Below are 14,376 nucleotides of genomic sequence, written 5' to 3' on the forward strand. Positions count from 1 at the left end.
TGGGATGTCCTGATCGTATACGATGAGGATACTGGGTAGAGGCTCAACAGTCAACTGCCCGAGACAAGGGGTCTGTCTGTCTTTGTTGCATAGAATGGCAGTGGTCTCTTTGGAGGTCGAGTTTGCCCGATGGGACGACCACCGCTGCTTTGGGAGTGTGATTCTGTCTTTGTTCAAGGCAGTCTCACCCTGACTTGGTCATCACCATTTCAGTACGGGTTCGGTGCACTTGGTATAGGACCGAGATAGAATTCATGGAATACCGACTTAATTGAAGAGCAAAGTGGTCGAACCGTCTGGCGGAGATGCTGATGAGCAAAGAACTTGTTTCGAGGGCAAGCTTTTCTTGAGAGGAGATTAGGCGGCGAAGGGTCTCCATACTGACGACTCCCGACCGTGTTGCCATGTGTCAGGAGCAAGTGTAGGCTATCCATGATCGAATGGCTATCAGCAGTGCAGAGCATATCGATTTGGGGACTTGGTTGCATTGTCATAGTACAAGCCCTTCAGATTCCGATAATTCGAGTTATACATCAACACTGCTCGCCAGGTTACAGCTGCTGTCCGTGCAAGGTAGGGTTGGGTTGCCTGAGAGCAACTGCGTTAGCACCTACGGATATGAACCCTGTTGGCGAGCCACTTCCGCCTCCGCTAAAGCACGAAATCGCCTAGTCGGTGAGTTTGTCGTTGTATCGCCAAATCCTCGCTCCCGTATTCTTGATTTTCAATTCTAGATAGAATGTCGAGTGGGGACAGGACCGGGCGTTAGGCCGTTCTAGCCCGGGAGCTGATGAATCTTGCCGCGGCTCGATCGCAGAGTAATTAATGGGTTAGAAGGACCAACGGATGAATGCAAACATCGACACCGGTCGCAAATCAGCATTCCTCGCTATATCTCATCCAAAAGACTTGTTTTAGCATGTAGAAAAGCTTTGTATTCAGACTCCAGGATGTAGTGGTCATCTTCATTCAAAAAGGTGGGGGAAATGGACATTTTCCAGGCGGGTTTCCTACGTGCTGCCCTGGCAGCTGCCGACCGAGCATCCCCGTTGCTGCAGTTAACCGCCTCTTCAAGGCATCCTAAGCACAACTTGGCATCGCTTTCCAATCGCCACCAATTGATTATGGAGTTTATGCCATCATCAGTGACACAGGTCACGTCTACTTTGGATTCTTCAGACGCACTGCGCAGCAATGGCTTTGATTGGCGGGCTGCAGATGCCTGGCCTGGACCTGATGCGATCCTGCAGGCGAGTAAGTTCGAGATTAGCTAAAATTACGCAACGATGAGAGGCTCGACTTGACCCCCAGCAGCCGGCTCAACATTTCGAGCAAAAGCCGAACGATCGGCGGAAAAATCTACCGCAAGGGCCAAGGGGGGTGGCATCCAAGGCAGATCAACGTGTCTAGCGACGTGTCTCAGGGGCACCCAGGGTTTTGTGAGAGAGATGGCTCAATAAGCTTGTTTAGCCTGGCGACGGTGGCCGACTTCGGCCAGTGAGATGGCGGCGGGTGATCGATCGATCGCGGCAAGACCTGGGGTAATGCTGGAACCCTAAGCCATGATGCCCGCCCGCATCATCGAATTCGAGAAGATTGCAAAGAATTGTGCAACTCTCCTGAGGATGACGCGACATCAACACTACATACACACAGTACCGTACACACAGTACACACACTACTCCAGACTGCAGTGAGTGGCGAAGCCATCATCGTAACGGCGATGTCATCTCCACGTAGTTTCATGACCGCATTTGCTGCCTCCATGACCTCACCTTGACATTCTCCCTCCACTAGCATCTCCTCTTCAATCTTCTATAAAAAGGTCCTCAATTCCGACTTCAATGACTTTTTCATCAACAGCAACTACCTTCATGACCATCAAGCACATTATCAACAAACCAATCTTCCACTCTCGCATCTCAATTGTCCGATTCTCCTCCCAATCTATCAAAATGGCCGACAAGTACAAGCCCTCTGGTACAGTTCCCCCCTATCTCCATATTTCAAAACACAACTAACTTCAACAACAGAGCACGGTGGCCTTCGCGAGGACGGCCAGCCCGACAAGCGCACCCAGCAGTCCCAGTTCGCCTACGGCAAGGTTGACCCCCACAAGGCCGGCCAGGAGGGTGGCTCCGTCGGCGGGCAGGCCACCGGCAGCCACAGCGGTGGCAGCGCCAAGGGCGAGTTCGCCCACGGCAAGGTCGACCCGCACGAGGCCGGCCGCAAGGGCGGCCAGTCTCTCGGTGATGAGTAGATACTTTTCACTCATCCATCACGATTTGATGATACGACCCGACTCGGAACATGACATGACTCTCGAATATACGATCAGGGATCGGTACATGTAATTTAGTGAATGAACAACTTATTATCGAACATACTCTTCACACATATGTCGATGTAGTTTGTAAATGCAGTAGTTGATGGATGGTGCGGATAGACTATCATGACGTTGTCGCACGGAGCTGCATTCATCTATCAGGTTCAGTCCCATGGCTCGGCGAATTTAGGCTTTTAGCTAACCACGTGTTGATTAGAGCTAATGCTCATGAGGTGATAAATGCCACTAACAGTGAACACTATCAGGGCCAAAACGCACTCGTTGCACACTTCCACCTAGACGGTAGATAGAGAAGATTGATAGAAATTAATAACCAGTTAGAAGGTTTGATGATAGATATGTATCTGACAAACGGATCCTGGTGAGCAGGATCCCAGATTGTGAGCTGAGCTCTGCTACCTTGTTTATTCCAAGTCCATTGACGCATAAAAATCACCGACTAGCTAATAGTGCCCGCCATAATCACCACATCGCCATTTAGTTCAGTCAGCTACGGTTGCTCTTGTGACCCTGATTAGTATCAGAGCCTCACGAGTGTTTAGACACGGGTGCTTCAGTATGGAGAGATTAATCAGCACCGAGCAATCTTACAGACAGGATATATATACATCCACTCCAATAATTAGTGAGTAAGTATTAAAGATGTCCAGAGAAGAATGCAACCAAAGGAGACTAGGCTCTAACTTATCATCACATCCACCAGGATACCTCATTTGAACGGCAACCCCGGCCCCAGACACGCATCCGCCCGCTCAAAATACCAATGATGCGCATCGAAGGCCAGCAAATCCGGGATCCCCAGCAGCCCCGTGTTTCCCTGGCTGCTATCCCCATCCGCATACACAACGACCTGGCTCGTTGTGACGGTGGCATTATCCGGTGCGGTGATGTGGTATTCGGGGCTGATGTGGGCGTACCCCATCAGCTGTAGCGGCAGATTCGGCACGGGGTCATTTGTGTGCGTGAATCGATAGTTCTTCCCCTGGCCCTTTTGCTGGTCCTGAGCGGTGATGTACTTGGCCAGGGCAGGGTTGGCCACGCGCGGCGAGGCGAAGGCGTAGAGGGTCGCCGTTTCGTTTTGCTCGTCGCGCAGGTCGGCGGCGGCGAGGGTCGCGATGGCCGCGCCCAGGCTGTGGCCCACCACCACTAGTTCGTAGTCGGGGTATGAGGCGCGAGCGTGGGTGAGAGCTGCGGTCACATTCGCCCGCACGTTAGTCCAGGCGCTCCAGAAACCCAGCTCGGCCTGGCAGCCCGTGCAGAGATGTGGGTCGGCGTAGAAGAAGGTCGCGTCCGTTAGCCAGTTTCGGACGGAATACGAGCCTCGGAAGGAGAGGATCAGGGCCTGGTGCGCGTGGTCGAGGGCAAGAAAGCCGGCGGTATCTGTTGCAGTGGTGCTGGGATAACACGGTTCAATTAGTATGGTGGTTTAAAGGCGCAGGGCTCATAGCAGGGATAGTAGGCATACTTGGAGAAGTCTAGCAGAATAGTCGCATCGGCTGCCTCGACCTGGGGACAATTGCCCGCCCAACAGGCCAACTTCTGGCCCGCCTGTGCGATGTAGTTGGACTCGCAGTAGGCGGCAGCTGCATATTGCACCCAGAAATCAAAGGCGTTGAGGGCATCGACGGTGATTGTCGAGGAAGAATCCCGGGGCTGCTGCGAGGGAAGGGCGCTGCAGGCTGGTAGGGCAGACAGAGCTGCCGCCAGGTATCTGGGGAGATGCATGACGATGGCACAGAGGAGACCGTCATGGTCAACAAGGGGGAGATGCACCGAGAGATATAATTGCTGGCAGTTCGACTCAATTCTTGGATCGCGGGTTCGGGGATCACCGACTGAAACACACAAAAATGGGCGACTGCACGCGAACGGTGGGTCCGTACCTCGGTTACCAGTCGACTCCGATCTCGATCCAGCAATGATCATCTCCACATGGAGGAATTGGATTTCCGACTATTGCTTGGAAGCACCCCTGGCTGGGCTATTTCGGGATTTGCAGTGGAGTCGTTACCTGACTTGTCCGAGTAGCAGGTGCCATTCGGGGGAACCCAAGAGGTTGACGATTTACCGAGCTTATGCCGGAGGATCAAGAATGTGACAAGCGGGAGAAGAAGAATTGGATCTAGGAAAAATGACAGAGATGGGACGGACAAAGAGGGAAACTCTCAAATCGGAAATTTGAGCTTTGCACAAAGACGTTGTCTGGATCCATAGAACTTTTGCTTTCAACATAGAGAGGTAGGATAGCAAAAGAACTCTACAAAGTCATAGAACAAAGAAGACAAATGCTAAAGAGCCTCAGCCAAGCGAGGATAAACCACTACAGGACAAGGGTTATTGCTATGGACAAATGAAACAAATCCTAGAAGCTCCAGGTAGCGTCCACCGATTGCATTCACAGAAGCCCAGAGACTCAGCGGTGAAGGACGAGCGTTCTTTATCTGGTTGTCGAGCAGAATTACGCGAATATAGAATACGCAGTATCATCTGCAGGAGCATTTTTACCCGGACTATATAAGCAACAGTTGGCTCTATGTGTCTCCCCCACTCCGCACCAACCACTCGATCCATATTGTGTATCCCACATTCCACTTATCCCTAAACTCAGCACACTCAAACATGATGGACGCACCGATCGTTTTCGAGATGCTCCCGGAGAACCGGCCTGCACCACGCTGGAGGCACACGAATGCGGACCATGTCGCGATGGTGGTTGACAAGAGATCCGGGACCCGATACGGATACGCAACAATAAAGCACCCGTACTGGCACATGTACAGCATCTTTTGCGACGATGCAGATGTCCAAGATACGCAGTGGATAGCAGTTCAGGAACTGCTTTTGACCGTTATCGAGCAAGGACGGAAGAAATATCCTGACCTGCTACCTTTGATGGGAAGTATCGAGACGCCCAAGTGGGTGCAGTTCTATCGAGAGCTGGCTCCAGGCGATGATGACAACCGTAAAGCCTATGGCCTATATCGGTACGACCTTGGAGGCAAGACGAGGTTCTTTAGAGACCAGGACGAGGATGAGCTGACACAGCTGTGGTATATGGCACCGGGCATCGACTTTGGCTGGAGCTTCAATTGAGTCTATTGCTTCCGTGCTCATAATCCAGGACGAAGACCCTTCAATAAAGTTATCACGAAATCAATACTACTATCGCTTGAACCTTAGCCGTGAACCGTTGACTGCTAATTGTAACGATGAAGCTAGATTAATAGCATCAACAATAAGCCCGGTCTCCTGAAAGCAGGAGAACGAATACATATGTCTTGATGAACAGGCATGTTCGCTCAAATAACCCCGGCTGTACTGTACTGAGGTGCAAACATCGGCCCTGCCAGTGCTGGTGCCAAATCCTTGCAGAATATGTGAGTAATCTTATAATGCCTATGCAGCAGTATCCGTCTATTCTTCGCGCAAGCGAGCCGAGACCAAGGGGCTGCCATCCACAATGCGAGAGAAGTCATGGGCATCGAGACACGCTTGCCGGGAATTGACCACACTTGGTTCTGCCCGGGCAAGCACATCGTTCTCGTACACCGTTAGAGACTTGCGGAGCTCCTCTATGCCGAGAGACCTGCTCGGTGCAATGAATAAGAACCAACGTCAGCGATGCATACATGCGCAGGTAGCGCTGGGCACTCACCCCAAGGACCGCAAGTCCACTCGCTTCGTGAAATCCAGGACATCGACGATGGCATTGTTGGCCCCCTCTCCGCGGACTATGTTTGTTTTCCGATCAGCAAGTCACAATTCCGATCAGAGGTCATCATCATGTGCGGAAACATACACATCGTCATCGTATGCGCAGAATCGCCCATCAGCACCACACGTGGATGGGCAGTGTCTTGCCCTGGTCGGAACAGCCAGTCGGCGATGCGGATGGATCGCACTTCGGTGCTCTCGGGCAAGTGATGAACCAGACCTCGGAAGGGCTCGACCCAGTTGGCGGTCAAGGACTTCATCAACGCGAGTCTCTCGGCATTATCACTGGGAACGGGGATTCCCTTCTCATCGGACCAAGATACGATGATCTGACAGAGGTATTTGTCTTTGTCGCTCTCGTCGAAATTATTGGGTGTATCGAGCACTGTCGACATGCGGGAAGTTTCTTGGTCAGCAAAAGGCTCCTTGACGATGGGAACAACGATTCACCTACAGCTGAAAAAGAAGAAGATATTCGTATCTGGATGCGAGCCTTGGAAGATAAATGGGTCAATGGTCTCCGCTCCGCCCATCTGCTCCGCCGAATAGAGAGCAGCTCCACCCAGCAGCTGCACGGGCAGGGGGTTCATCTCGTGGCCCTCAGGGTACACGATCTCACGTGTGCGGGAGCGCGATCCATCGCACCCGACCAGCAGGCAACCGGTGTACGAGGTCCCATCTTGGAAGTGTGCGGTGACGCTTTCGGTTGTGGAGTCGATGCTCGTGAGAGTTTTGTTCCACTGGAGGTCGAGATCGGTGGCCAGCAGCTGCCTCAGTCGCACGCGACTGACGCGGATCCGTTCGGCGGCGGGGACGCTGTACAAGGCCGATCCCGTGCGAAGATCAAAGAACTGGAAGCGCCCCGTGTCACCTCGCCCGGCAGCAGCTTTGTTCACATACGTCTCCGGCAGACGGGCCACGAGGTAGTCAGGCAGGAGTTCGCGCAGCGCTGGGAGACCCCAGTGGAGGGTCAGCCCCCAGCCACCACTCCGCGCATCAATCGAGCCATCTTGTTCGAAAAGCAGATACGGGATTTGATGTTGTCGAAGATACTGAGCCAGCAGGAGGCCACTGATGCCTGCACCAGCGATGAGCACGGGGAGGTCAGCCATGGGGGGAAGCAGAGGAGAGGAGGCGCGAGGCAGTTGCGCACGGGCTGGATGATTGATTGATGACTGCACGGGACAGGTTTTGCTCATCCCTTGCTTTTCACCCGACGTATTATTGACTGCTGATAGACGGCTAGCCTCGGTGGACTGACAGCCACAGCTTTCCCGTGTCTCTGACTAATATAAAGGAGACACCGTCGATCGCCATACGGTTGAGACATGGGCTCTTATGAGGTGTCTTTCATTCATTTCTTCCCTGCTGCTTTAACAGACAGCTGAGGGCTAAGAATCCTGGACTAGCAGGGATGGTGAGGAGATAGAGGATTATGAGACAGTTACCAATATATAGTCTGGCACCACCACGGGCCACTAAAGAGTACTAAGAAGTCCCCGGCCCTCACCGTCGAAAAAAGACCCACAAACTGTCTCTAGTCTATGAGCCTAACAAAATTTGAGTACGGAGTACAGTGGCACACAAGGCCGCGGCCGAGCACGGGATGGGGCCAACCCGGCATTAGCCCTCAGTCCGTCGTCCGCCAGAGGATGCTTCAATCCATCCATCCCCCCACCATCACAGGCAGCAACAGCACATGCGTGGAAATATAGTGTAAAATCGTCTCCCTAATTCGGTCCCTTCTCGGGGAAGTGTGACCGATCCCTAAGCACGGCTTAAACCAGCCAGTGCCATCACCACCGATTGGACCGGGAGAAGTCTCGACCCAGTCAATCTCGCTTTAGTTCCAATCCCTGACCACCTTCGGCCAATTCTTATTTGCAGCCAAGGTGCTAAATGTTGGCAGGGTTCATACCTTATTGACACTAGGAAAATCTGGGTTTCGCCGACCGGTGAGTGATTAATTAGGTAACACCAAAAAGACTTAGGGTGGCCACCCTGTTAGTGATCTTTCGCGGACTTTTCCTCCAGCGAGACTCGCAACTCCACTGTCATATGAATCCCCCCTTCCTCGAGCCCCCCACTTTCCAAAATCAGCTCTTCGCTGGGAGTCCGTCGTGGGCGTGGAGCCGCTGAGGTGGTGGACTGGAGCTGGGAGCGTTGGTGTTTCGACCAAGACTGCAAGGCATAACTCTGCCCGTCATAGCGCTTCTGGTCACTGTGCGATCGGAAATCACGCACGGCGCCCTTGAGCAGAGGTGCAAGGAAGGGAATGCATGTCACGATGTTCTGGAAGTGTCAGTTGGTTAGCAGGGTTGGATACATCCACCGAAAGGACCACAGGCACTCACCCCGACGTTGAACTCGATGGTGCCCCACAGGACTAACATGGTCGAATTTCCGTCTCCATATGCCACCCGGTGGATCTGAGCCAGTCGCAGGATGGAGCAGACGGTGGTGAAAAGTCCCAAGAGGAACAAACACACCACGCCCGCTTTTTGGGCGGGTTTAATATTGAGCTGCATGAGCAAGGGAATGGGGAGAATGAGGATGGTTACGTCGCAGATGATGGTGAACGCGGCCAGTCCATAGAAGGTCGGGCCCGAAGGAAGACACGATCCAGCTATTGTAGGGTTCCACGCCCGTTCAACCTGCTCAGAGTCAATCAGTAAATCTGTCTCTCTCAACTTTTTAGTTTCTGACATACTGGATGGCAGTTGAAAATCAGCACCAATGCCCCCACAAGGTGACCGGCGGTGGAGAGGGTGATTGTAACCCAGATGAGCATTCTATACAGTGTCTTGGACGTCCCAGAAATCAATCGCAGGTAATTCAAACATAACGAAGCCTTGAACCCGGCAATACCGACTTGGTAGAAAGGCCGACCGGCATAATTAAGCTATGAACTCTTTCGTCAGCTGGTTGCCTACTGTTGAGACTATAAGGAGAAATACCTTGGTGTACTCGGGTAGATCCTCCTTTGGTCGCAGCTTCAGAGGTAGCCCCAGACCGTACCTGCTTTCTACTATGTTCAGCTCGCTTTCCGACCGACAGACGGGAATGAAAAAGAAGGTCACTCACGAGCCATACATAGTGCGCTGTATATAATGCTGAAGACCTAGTACACCACGGGTGAGCAGCGGACAACAACTTGTAGCCTTCATTTGATGAGCGTACCATGGTCACCACCATGACATAGTCGGAGGCTTCCAACCGACGGGCGTGGAACCGAATGGCCAAGCGTAGGCAGACGATGATGAACATCGACAGGGTCAGGCCTAAACACACCCCCAGTATCAGACGGTATTGCGATGCCGCCTCCGCCTCGGGCGAGGCATGGTGCACCCAAGTCATGGTCGAACTGGCTGCAGGAAAGCAATCGCACAGTGGAGGGGACCACGAGTCTTAACTACATTCTAAATGTTCACGCCACGGCAAGCAATGATTCAGCTCTCCTGCAGCAATTAACCTTGATATGCTCAACCCAGGGTGTGAAACTAGTGCGCTGGAGAAGGACGACCGGCCGTCTTCCTGCATGCACTAGACCAAGTGGTTAATTTGGCAATAGATTGTGCCTCATGCAACCCGACGGCCTAAACTAAATGAGCTGGTTGCACAAATGCCATTCCTGTGCGTAATAAAATAACCCGCACGAAAGGATTTTCCATTTAGAACCCCTCTTTCCCCTTGGTTTCGAAACCCAATTTGCTTTTCCCTCCTCGTTGCCTGAAACCAAGTCAAGATGGAGGAGAAACAGCCCACTTCTCAGGCCTTGCCTACCGTCGACCGCACTGATGATGCGGTGGAATACCTCCAGGGCCACATGGCCGGGGCTGGCACCCCTCAGATCGATCTCCGAGCCCTCCGTCGCAAGATCGACTTCCGCCTTATTCCGTTTATGTTTTGCTGCTATGTCTTGCAGTTCCTCGACAAGGTGATGCTGAATTATGCCGCGGTGATGGGTATGAAGAAGGACCTCGGCTTGGCAGGGAACGAATACACCAACACAGCCACCTGGTTCTTCCTGGCCTACCTGATCGCTGAGGTGCCCAACAGTAAGTCGAGTTCCTGCAGCCATGTATGGTGTCTGATCGGGCGCTTACTCACTTTCCCTTCATCAGCCTACTGCCTCCAGAAAGCCCCCGCTGCGAAATGGCTGGGAGCCAATGTTACCTTGTGGGGTGTTGCTGCCGCCGCATCAGCAGCAGCCACCAACTACCCAACCCTCTTGACTGCGCGTGTCTTCCTGGGCATATTCGAGGCGACGATCGGTCCATCGCTGATGCTGATCAGCAGTCAATACTATACTAAGAGTGAACAGGCCCCGCGCTTTACCTTCTGGTACAACGGATTGGGAGTGGCACAGATAATTGGTGGACTTATTTCGTTTGGCTTCCAGCATGTGGAGCATGCGGCGATGGCTGGATGGCGCATCATGTTCCTCGTCATCGGCCTAGTCACCGTCGTTATCGGCGTTCTCACTTTTCTGCTGATCCCGGATACTCCCATGGAGGCGACGTGGCTGTCCGACGATGAGAAGGTCGCCCTCCTGCAGCATGTCAGTGTCAATCAGACGGGGGTTTGGAGTCGGAAGTTCAACTTCAAGCAGATCTGGGAGGCCGTGCTGGATGTCCAACTCTGGTTGCTGACATTGATCACCATTCTGGTAAGGACATCAGATGACGGCATCTCCACTCTTTCTTCATAGGCTCATTCTTGATAGATTTCTGTGTCCAGCGGTGTGGTCACCTCGTACTCGGCGACTCTCATTGCCAGCTTCGGCTACCCGGGCCCGATTTCGGCCCTGCTGAACATGCCCTCCGGCGTTGTCAGCATCTTCTTCACCCTGCTGGTCGGAATCGGCATCCGCAAGACCTCCCATCGCTGGGCGTGGAATATTCTCTGCACCATTCCCGGAATCATCGGGGGCGCTCTGCTCTCCTTCTTGCCCAAGAGCGACAAAGCTGGAGTGCTGATCGGGATCTACCTGGTCAACGCGATCGTGGCGACGCTGCCCATCCTGTATCAATGGACGATGGCCAACTGCGCGGGCCACACCAAGCGCGCCTTCGGGAGCGCGCTTGTCGCCGGTTCATTCTCGGTGGGAAATATCATTGGACCCCAGACGTTTCAGGCGCGTGATGCCCCCGAGTATCGGCCGGCCAAGATTGCGGTTCTGGCCACCCAGGCGGCCGCTGCGGTCATGTCGGCGGTGCTTTTTGCGTATTATAAATGGGAGAATCGGAGGCGGGATCGGAAGTACGGGAAGGTCGAGGACGCGATGGTGGAGGAGGCCAAGTGGGCAGGGCTGACAGATAAGCAGAACAGTCGGTTTCGGTATGTGTATTAAGACTGAGTGGCTGGATATAGTGTGACAAAGATGCAAAGGTAACTTGACAAGCGTCTCTTGACGTTACGTGATGCGTAGGCTGACAGCTTAATGTTCCTTTCGTGTATGATTCGAGGCTTCTGCTAATCCCGCCGGGATGTATTGCCTTAGGCCGACGTGCTGCCTTAGGCCGCAGATCGAGAGTGTGGCTTGAGATGGGAGGTGATGTGGCGCGGCTATCCCACCAACTGTGGCTGAAGCCGAGTCAATATATGTACAAATGATACCTGACAGTGAAACCATGGTCCAACCGAGCCCCGAAGCCCAAGCCCAAAGCCCTCAATGCCTTTCATGGGAAGACATACCTTTGGCCCGACATCCAGCTCGCTTCACGTCGAGCTTCTGCACCGTCGTTGCTTTGAGGGGCATCTGCTAGCAGCCTTGCAGTTCATAGTGGGGCATTGCTATGTGTTCATTGAATATGGCAGTGGTGGGGCTTGCCTCGGGAGATCTCCCTTGTTTCCATCCGTTAATGTCACTCTCCTGCAGAAGTTTAAGCAAGTCATCGGACATCAGCGTCAAAATGAGTGACTGGTGAGCAGCAGGGCAATTTGGCTTTCAAGTGAGCTAGCGACAATGGAGATCCTAAGCATGAGGGGGGAGGTGACTCGATGTCTTTCATACCTATACACGGTTTCCCTTCCATACTCTCATAGTATAACCAGATAGCCGGCATCTCCCGGTTCACAATACTACCAATTCTAAAAGATTCCACCGTTTACAACCGGACTGACATATATACCTAGTAAAAGTTCCGCCATCTATAGATTCTGACGCAAATCAAAATCCTTTTCTAACCATTCAATATCATCCTAACCCATATCATCTTGACTGACACCAACCATCCTGGGTTATCCCTTTCTGAGCTATATCAGCCTGATACTATCCTTTCTGAGTGATATTGTCCTCATTCATATCATACTCACTGATACCATACCCACTGACCATCATGGCCGAGACAAGCGAGAAGCTAGGCTACTGGGCGCAGTGCCTGGGCCAGATATTCCCCTCGCACGAGGGCTTTGACGTGAGTATCGAGAGCCCCAGGCCTACCCCTAGCGAGTGGGAAGTGTGGTCCCCCTACCAGAAACTCATGATCTCGCACCAACGGGTGCCCTTCCTCGTGTTCATGGTAGCCAACCCGGGCTCCTGGCAAGAACTAGAACATAGCCTCTTCCAACAAATGATGGCTCTGGGCGAGACCCCCTGGAATAGGCGCCGCGGCGTCATCGCGAACGGAGTTCTCGTTCGATTATACCACTTTCAGGATCTCAGGTCCCTGATTCTTCGAGCAATAGGTGATCCATCACACAATTATTTCGAAGATGCAACGGACAAAGCAGGCATCGAAAAGCGATTGGCATTCTACAAGTTGACAGCTCAGAGAGATTGGCTTAGCCAGAACGCGTCATCGCCGTGATGCCAATTCTTCCTCCAACTTCTTCGATACTTTCTTGATAGTTGTGCTATGTGACTATCTTAGATTACTACATCAACGTGAACAAGAACACATTTTCAGTTATTTTCTTCTTCCCATGTGTCAATGCGACGCAAAAGTATACAAAATGAGATAGTCCAGATGTAAGGTGCTGAGTGTTTGATAGCTACACAGACTCTTCTGATGTGACTCGAAATCTTATACTCGGCAACGTACATGCGTACCTGGTAAACTATTTTTAAAATAGAGGTGTGTACTGTACAGTACGCCGCACTAAACTACATTTGGATCCCGTCAAGCCCCACTGCGCCATGTGCAATCTCACCCCGCTTTTCTGGGACCACCCGAACAGTCACTGCCACCATCAACCACCGGAAAGTGAGAAGCTTAGTGTTTACAACCCTTCATTCGCTTCGATCTGATGCACTTGGTGCTTTTGCGCGCTCTTTGCAGGTCCCGAGTCAGCACAGCGTCGGACGATGTACAGTACAGCTGCCGCAGTAGCTGTGCACTACATCCTATCGCTCTCACGTTGAGATAACTCCACAGAATATCAAGCATGCGGTAAGAACGAGATCGACCTGACAAGCCCGAAGACAGAAAAGCTTGTCACAGGAAAGTTGTTACCCCTTACGAGGCCAATGGGTTTCCACATTCGAAGCACTCTCGGCACGCCTTCCGAGTAAGAAATTGATGGGACTCTGGCAAGATGGGCTGTCGAGATGAGCGGAGAGTGTAGACATTTAGAACGGCGTCAGAATCAAGATCAATAAGGCAGGAAGCTCGCACATCATCAGCCCACTGTTCAGGACCCTTTTCTAATTTCGATTTGCAAGGAAAGTAGCATAGAGGTGAGTAGCAACCCCGAGGTACATTAAGTTGGCAATGTTGGTAATCCGCGACACGTGCGGAAAGCAGTGAGTGCACGGTGGATCACATGACGAGGAAAGAGAAGGACCGGAGCCAAATATTCTGAGTCATTCTGGCTCATACTGGCATGAAGTCGGTGCTGCAAATACGAGCAGCTAGGCAAATACCTGCATGTGGCCTTTTAGTGAGGAAGCTATACAGACAGCGGTGTGAGGATCGACTCCCCCGGACCTCCGACGGGGAAACTGTGGGGGCAAAACCGCTCAATGCGCATGAGCATAGATTGAAACCCTATGAGTCAATCCGAAGAAAAGGGCCAGAACAACGGTAGAGTTGGATCCACAGCCTATCAAATCCCGCGTCCGAATCAATGCATTTCAAATGTATGAAGGATTGTGAACTGATTGGGCACCGCCCTTATCTTGTCAGCGCTTAAGTCGCTAGTTGCGTAATGCTCGCAATCCATCCTTGCTTCTGAGTCAGCCGGAGGGTTAGCCACCACCAGACAAAACTAGACAAGACTTTGCGCCATTTGACCCGGCCAAGACGTATTCAATAAGGCCTTGCCGGTCCTTGGGTTTTATTTTATTTTTTTTTCTCTTCCGTCTTATGTCT

General features: G+C 52.3%; 7 protein-coding genes across 7 annotated transcripts; 4 read left to right on the forward strand and 3 right to left on the reverse strand.

Annotated features, from left to right (window-relative positions):
- Positions 1 to 1,955: 1,955 nt before the first annotated feature.
- ASPACDRAFT_47436 (uncharacterized protein) lies at positions 1,956 to 2,260 on the forward strand (the record flags this gene model as incomplete). Its single annotated transcript, XM_020201957.1, has 2 exons — positions 1,956 to 1,980; positions 2,034 to 2,260. 2 exons carry the CDS (start codon positions 1,956 to 1,958, stop codon positions 2,258 to 2,260), a joined length of 252 nt encoding a protein of 83 aa, XP_020052419.1.
- Positions 2,261 to 2,733: 473 nt separating this feature from the next.
- On the reverse strand, positions 2,734 to 4,085 carry ASPACDRAFT_1907166 (lipase family protein). Its single transcript, XM_020198838.1, has 2 exons — positions 3,813 to 4,085; positions 2,734 to 3,741 (listed from the first exon to the last, which is right to left on the reverse strand). Exons 1-2 carry the CDS (start codon positions 4,070 to 4,072, stop codon positions 3,057 to 3,059), a joined length of 945 nt encoding a protein of 314 aa, XP_020052420.1. The 5' UTR covers positions 4,073 to 4,085; the 3' UTR covers positions 2,734 to 3,056.
- Positions 4,086 to 4,836: 751 nt separating this feature from the next.
- On the forward strand, positions 4,837 to 5,518 carry ASPACDRAFT_1859828 (uncharacterized protein). Its single transcript, XM_020197701.1, has one exon. It carries the CDS (start codon positions 4,967 to 4,969, stop codon positions 5,438 to 5,440), a length of 474 nt encoding a protein of 157 aa, XP_020052421.1. The 5' UTR covers positions 4,837 to 4,966; the 3' UTR covers positions 5,441 to 5,518.
- A 21-nt stretch (positions 5,519 to 5,539) lies between these two features.
- Positions 5,540 to 7,206, reverse strand: ASPACDRAFT_81734 (FAD-dependent oxidoreductase). Its single transcript, XM_020205946.1, has 4 exons — positions 6,516 to 7,206; positions 6,147 to 6,446; positions 6,003 to 6,078; positions 5,540 to 5,933 (listed from the first exon to the last, which is right to left on the reverse strand). Exons 1-4 carry the CDS (start codon positions 7,171 to 7,173, stop codon positions 5,762 to 5,764), a joined length of 1,206 nt encoding a protein of 401 aa, XP_020052422.1. The 5' UTR covers positions 7,174 to 7,206; the 3' UTR covers positions 5,540 to 5,761.
- An 859-nt stretch (positions 7,207 to 8,065) lies between these two features.
- On the reverse strand, positions 8,066 to 9,418 carry ASPACDRAFT_47440 (uncharacterized protein; the record flags this gene model as incomplete). Its single annotated transcript, XM_020201958.1, has 6 exons — positions 8,066 to 8,353; positions 8,416 to 8,715; positions 8,772 to 8,963; positions 9,019 to 9,086; positions 9,146 to 9,182; positions 9,242 to 9,418. The coding sequence occupies 6 exons, from the start codon at positions 9,416 to 9,418 to the stop codon at positions 8,066 to 8,068; spliced, it is 1,062 nt and encodes a 353-aa protein (XP_020052423.1).
- A 388-nt stretch (positions 9,419 to 9,806) lies between these two features.
- On the forward strand, positions 9,807 to 11,500 carry ASPACDRAFT_1907172 (putative MFS transporter; the record flags this gene model as incomplete). Its single annotated transcript, XM_020198839.1, has 3 exons — positions 9,807 to 10,119; positions 10,186 to 10,730; positions 10,788 to 11,500. 3 exons carry the CDS (start codon positions 9,807 to 9,809, stop codon positions 11,412 to 11,414), a joined length of 1,485 nt encoding a protein of 494 aa, XP_020052424.1. The 3' UTR covers positions 11,415 to 11,500.
- A 902-nt stretch (positions 11,501 to 12,402) lies between these two features.
- Positions 12,403 to 12,873, forward strand: ASPACDRAFT_47442 (uncharacterized protein; the record flags this gene model as incomplete). Its single annotated transcript, XM_020201959.1, has 1 exon — positions 12,403 to 12,873. The coding sequence occupies one exon, from the start codon at positions 12,403 to 12,405 to the stop codon at positions 12,871 to 12,873; it is 471 nt and encodes a 156-aa protein (XP_020052425.1).
- Between the last annotated feature and the right edge of the window lie 1,503 nt (positions 12,874 to 14,376).

Source organism: Aspergillus aculeatus (assembly GCF_001890905.1).
Source record: "Aspergillus aculeatus ATCC 16872 unplaced genomic scaffold ASPACscaffold_18, whole genome shotgun sequence".
Taxonomy (NCBI): Eukaryota; Fungi; Ascomycota; class Eurotiomycetes; order Eurotiales; family Aspergillaceae; genus Aspergillus; species Aspergillus aculeatus.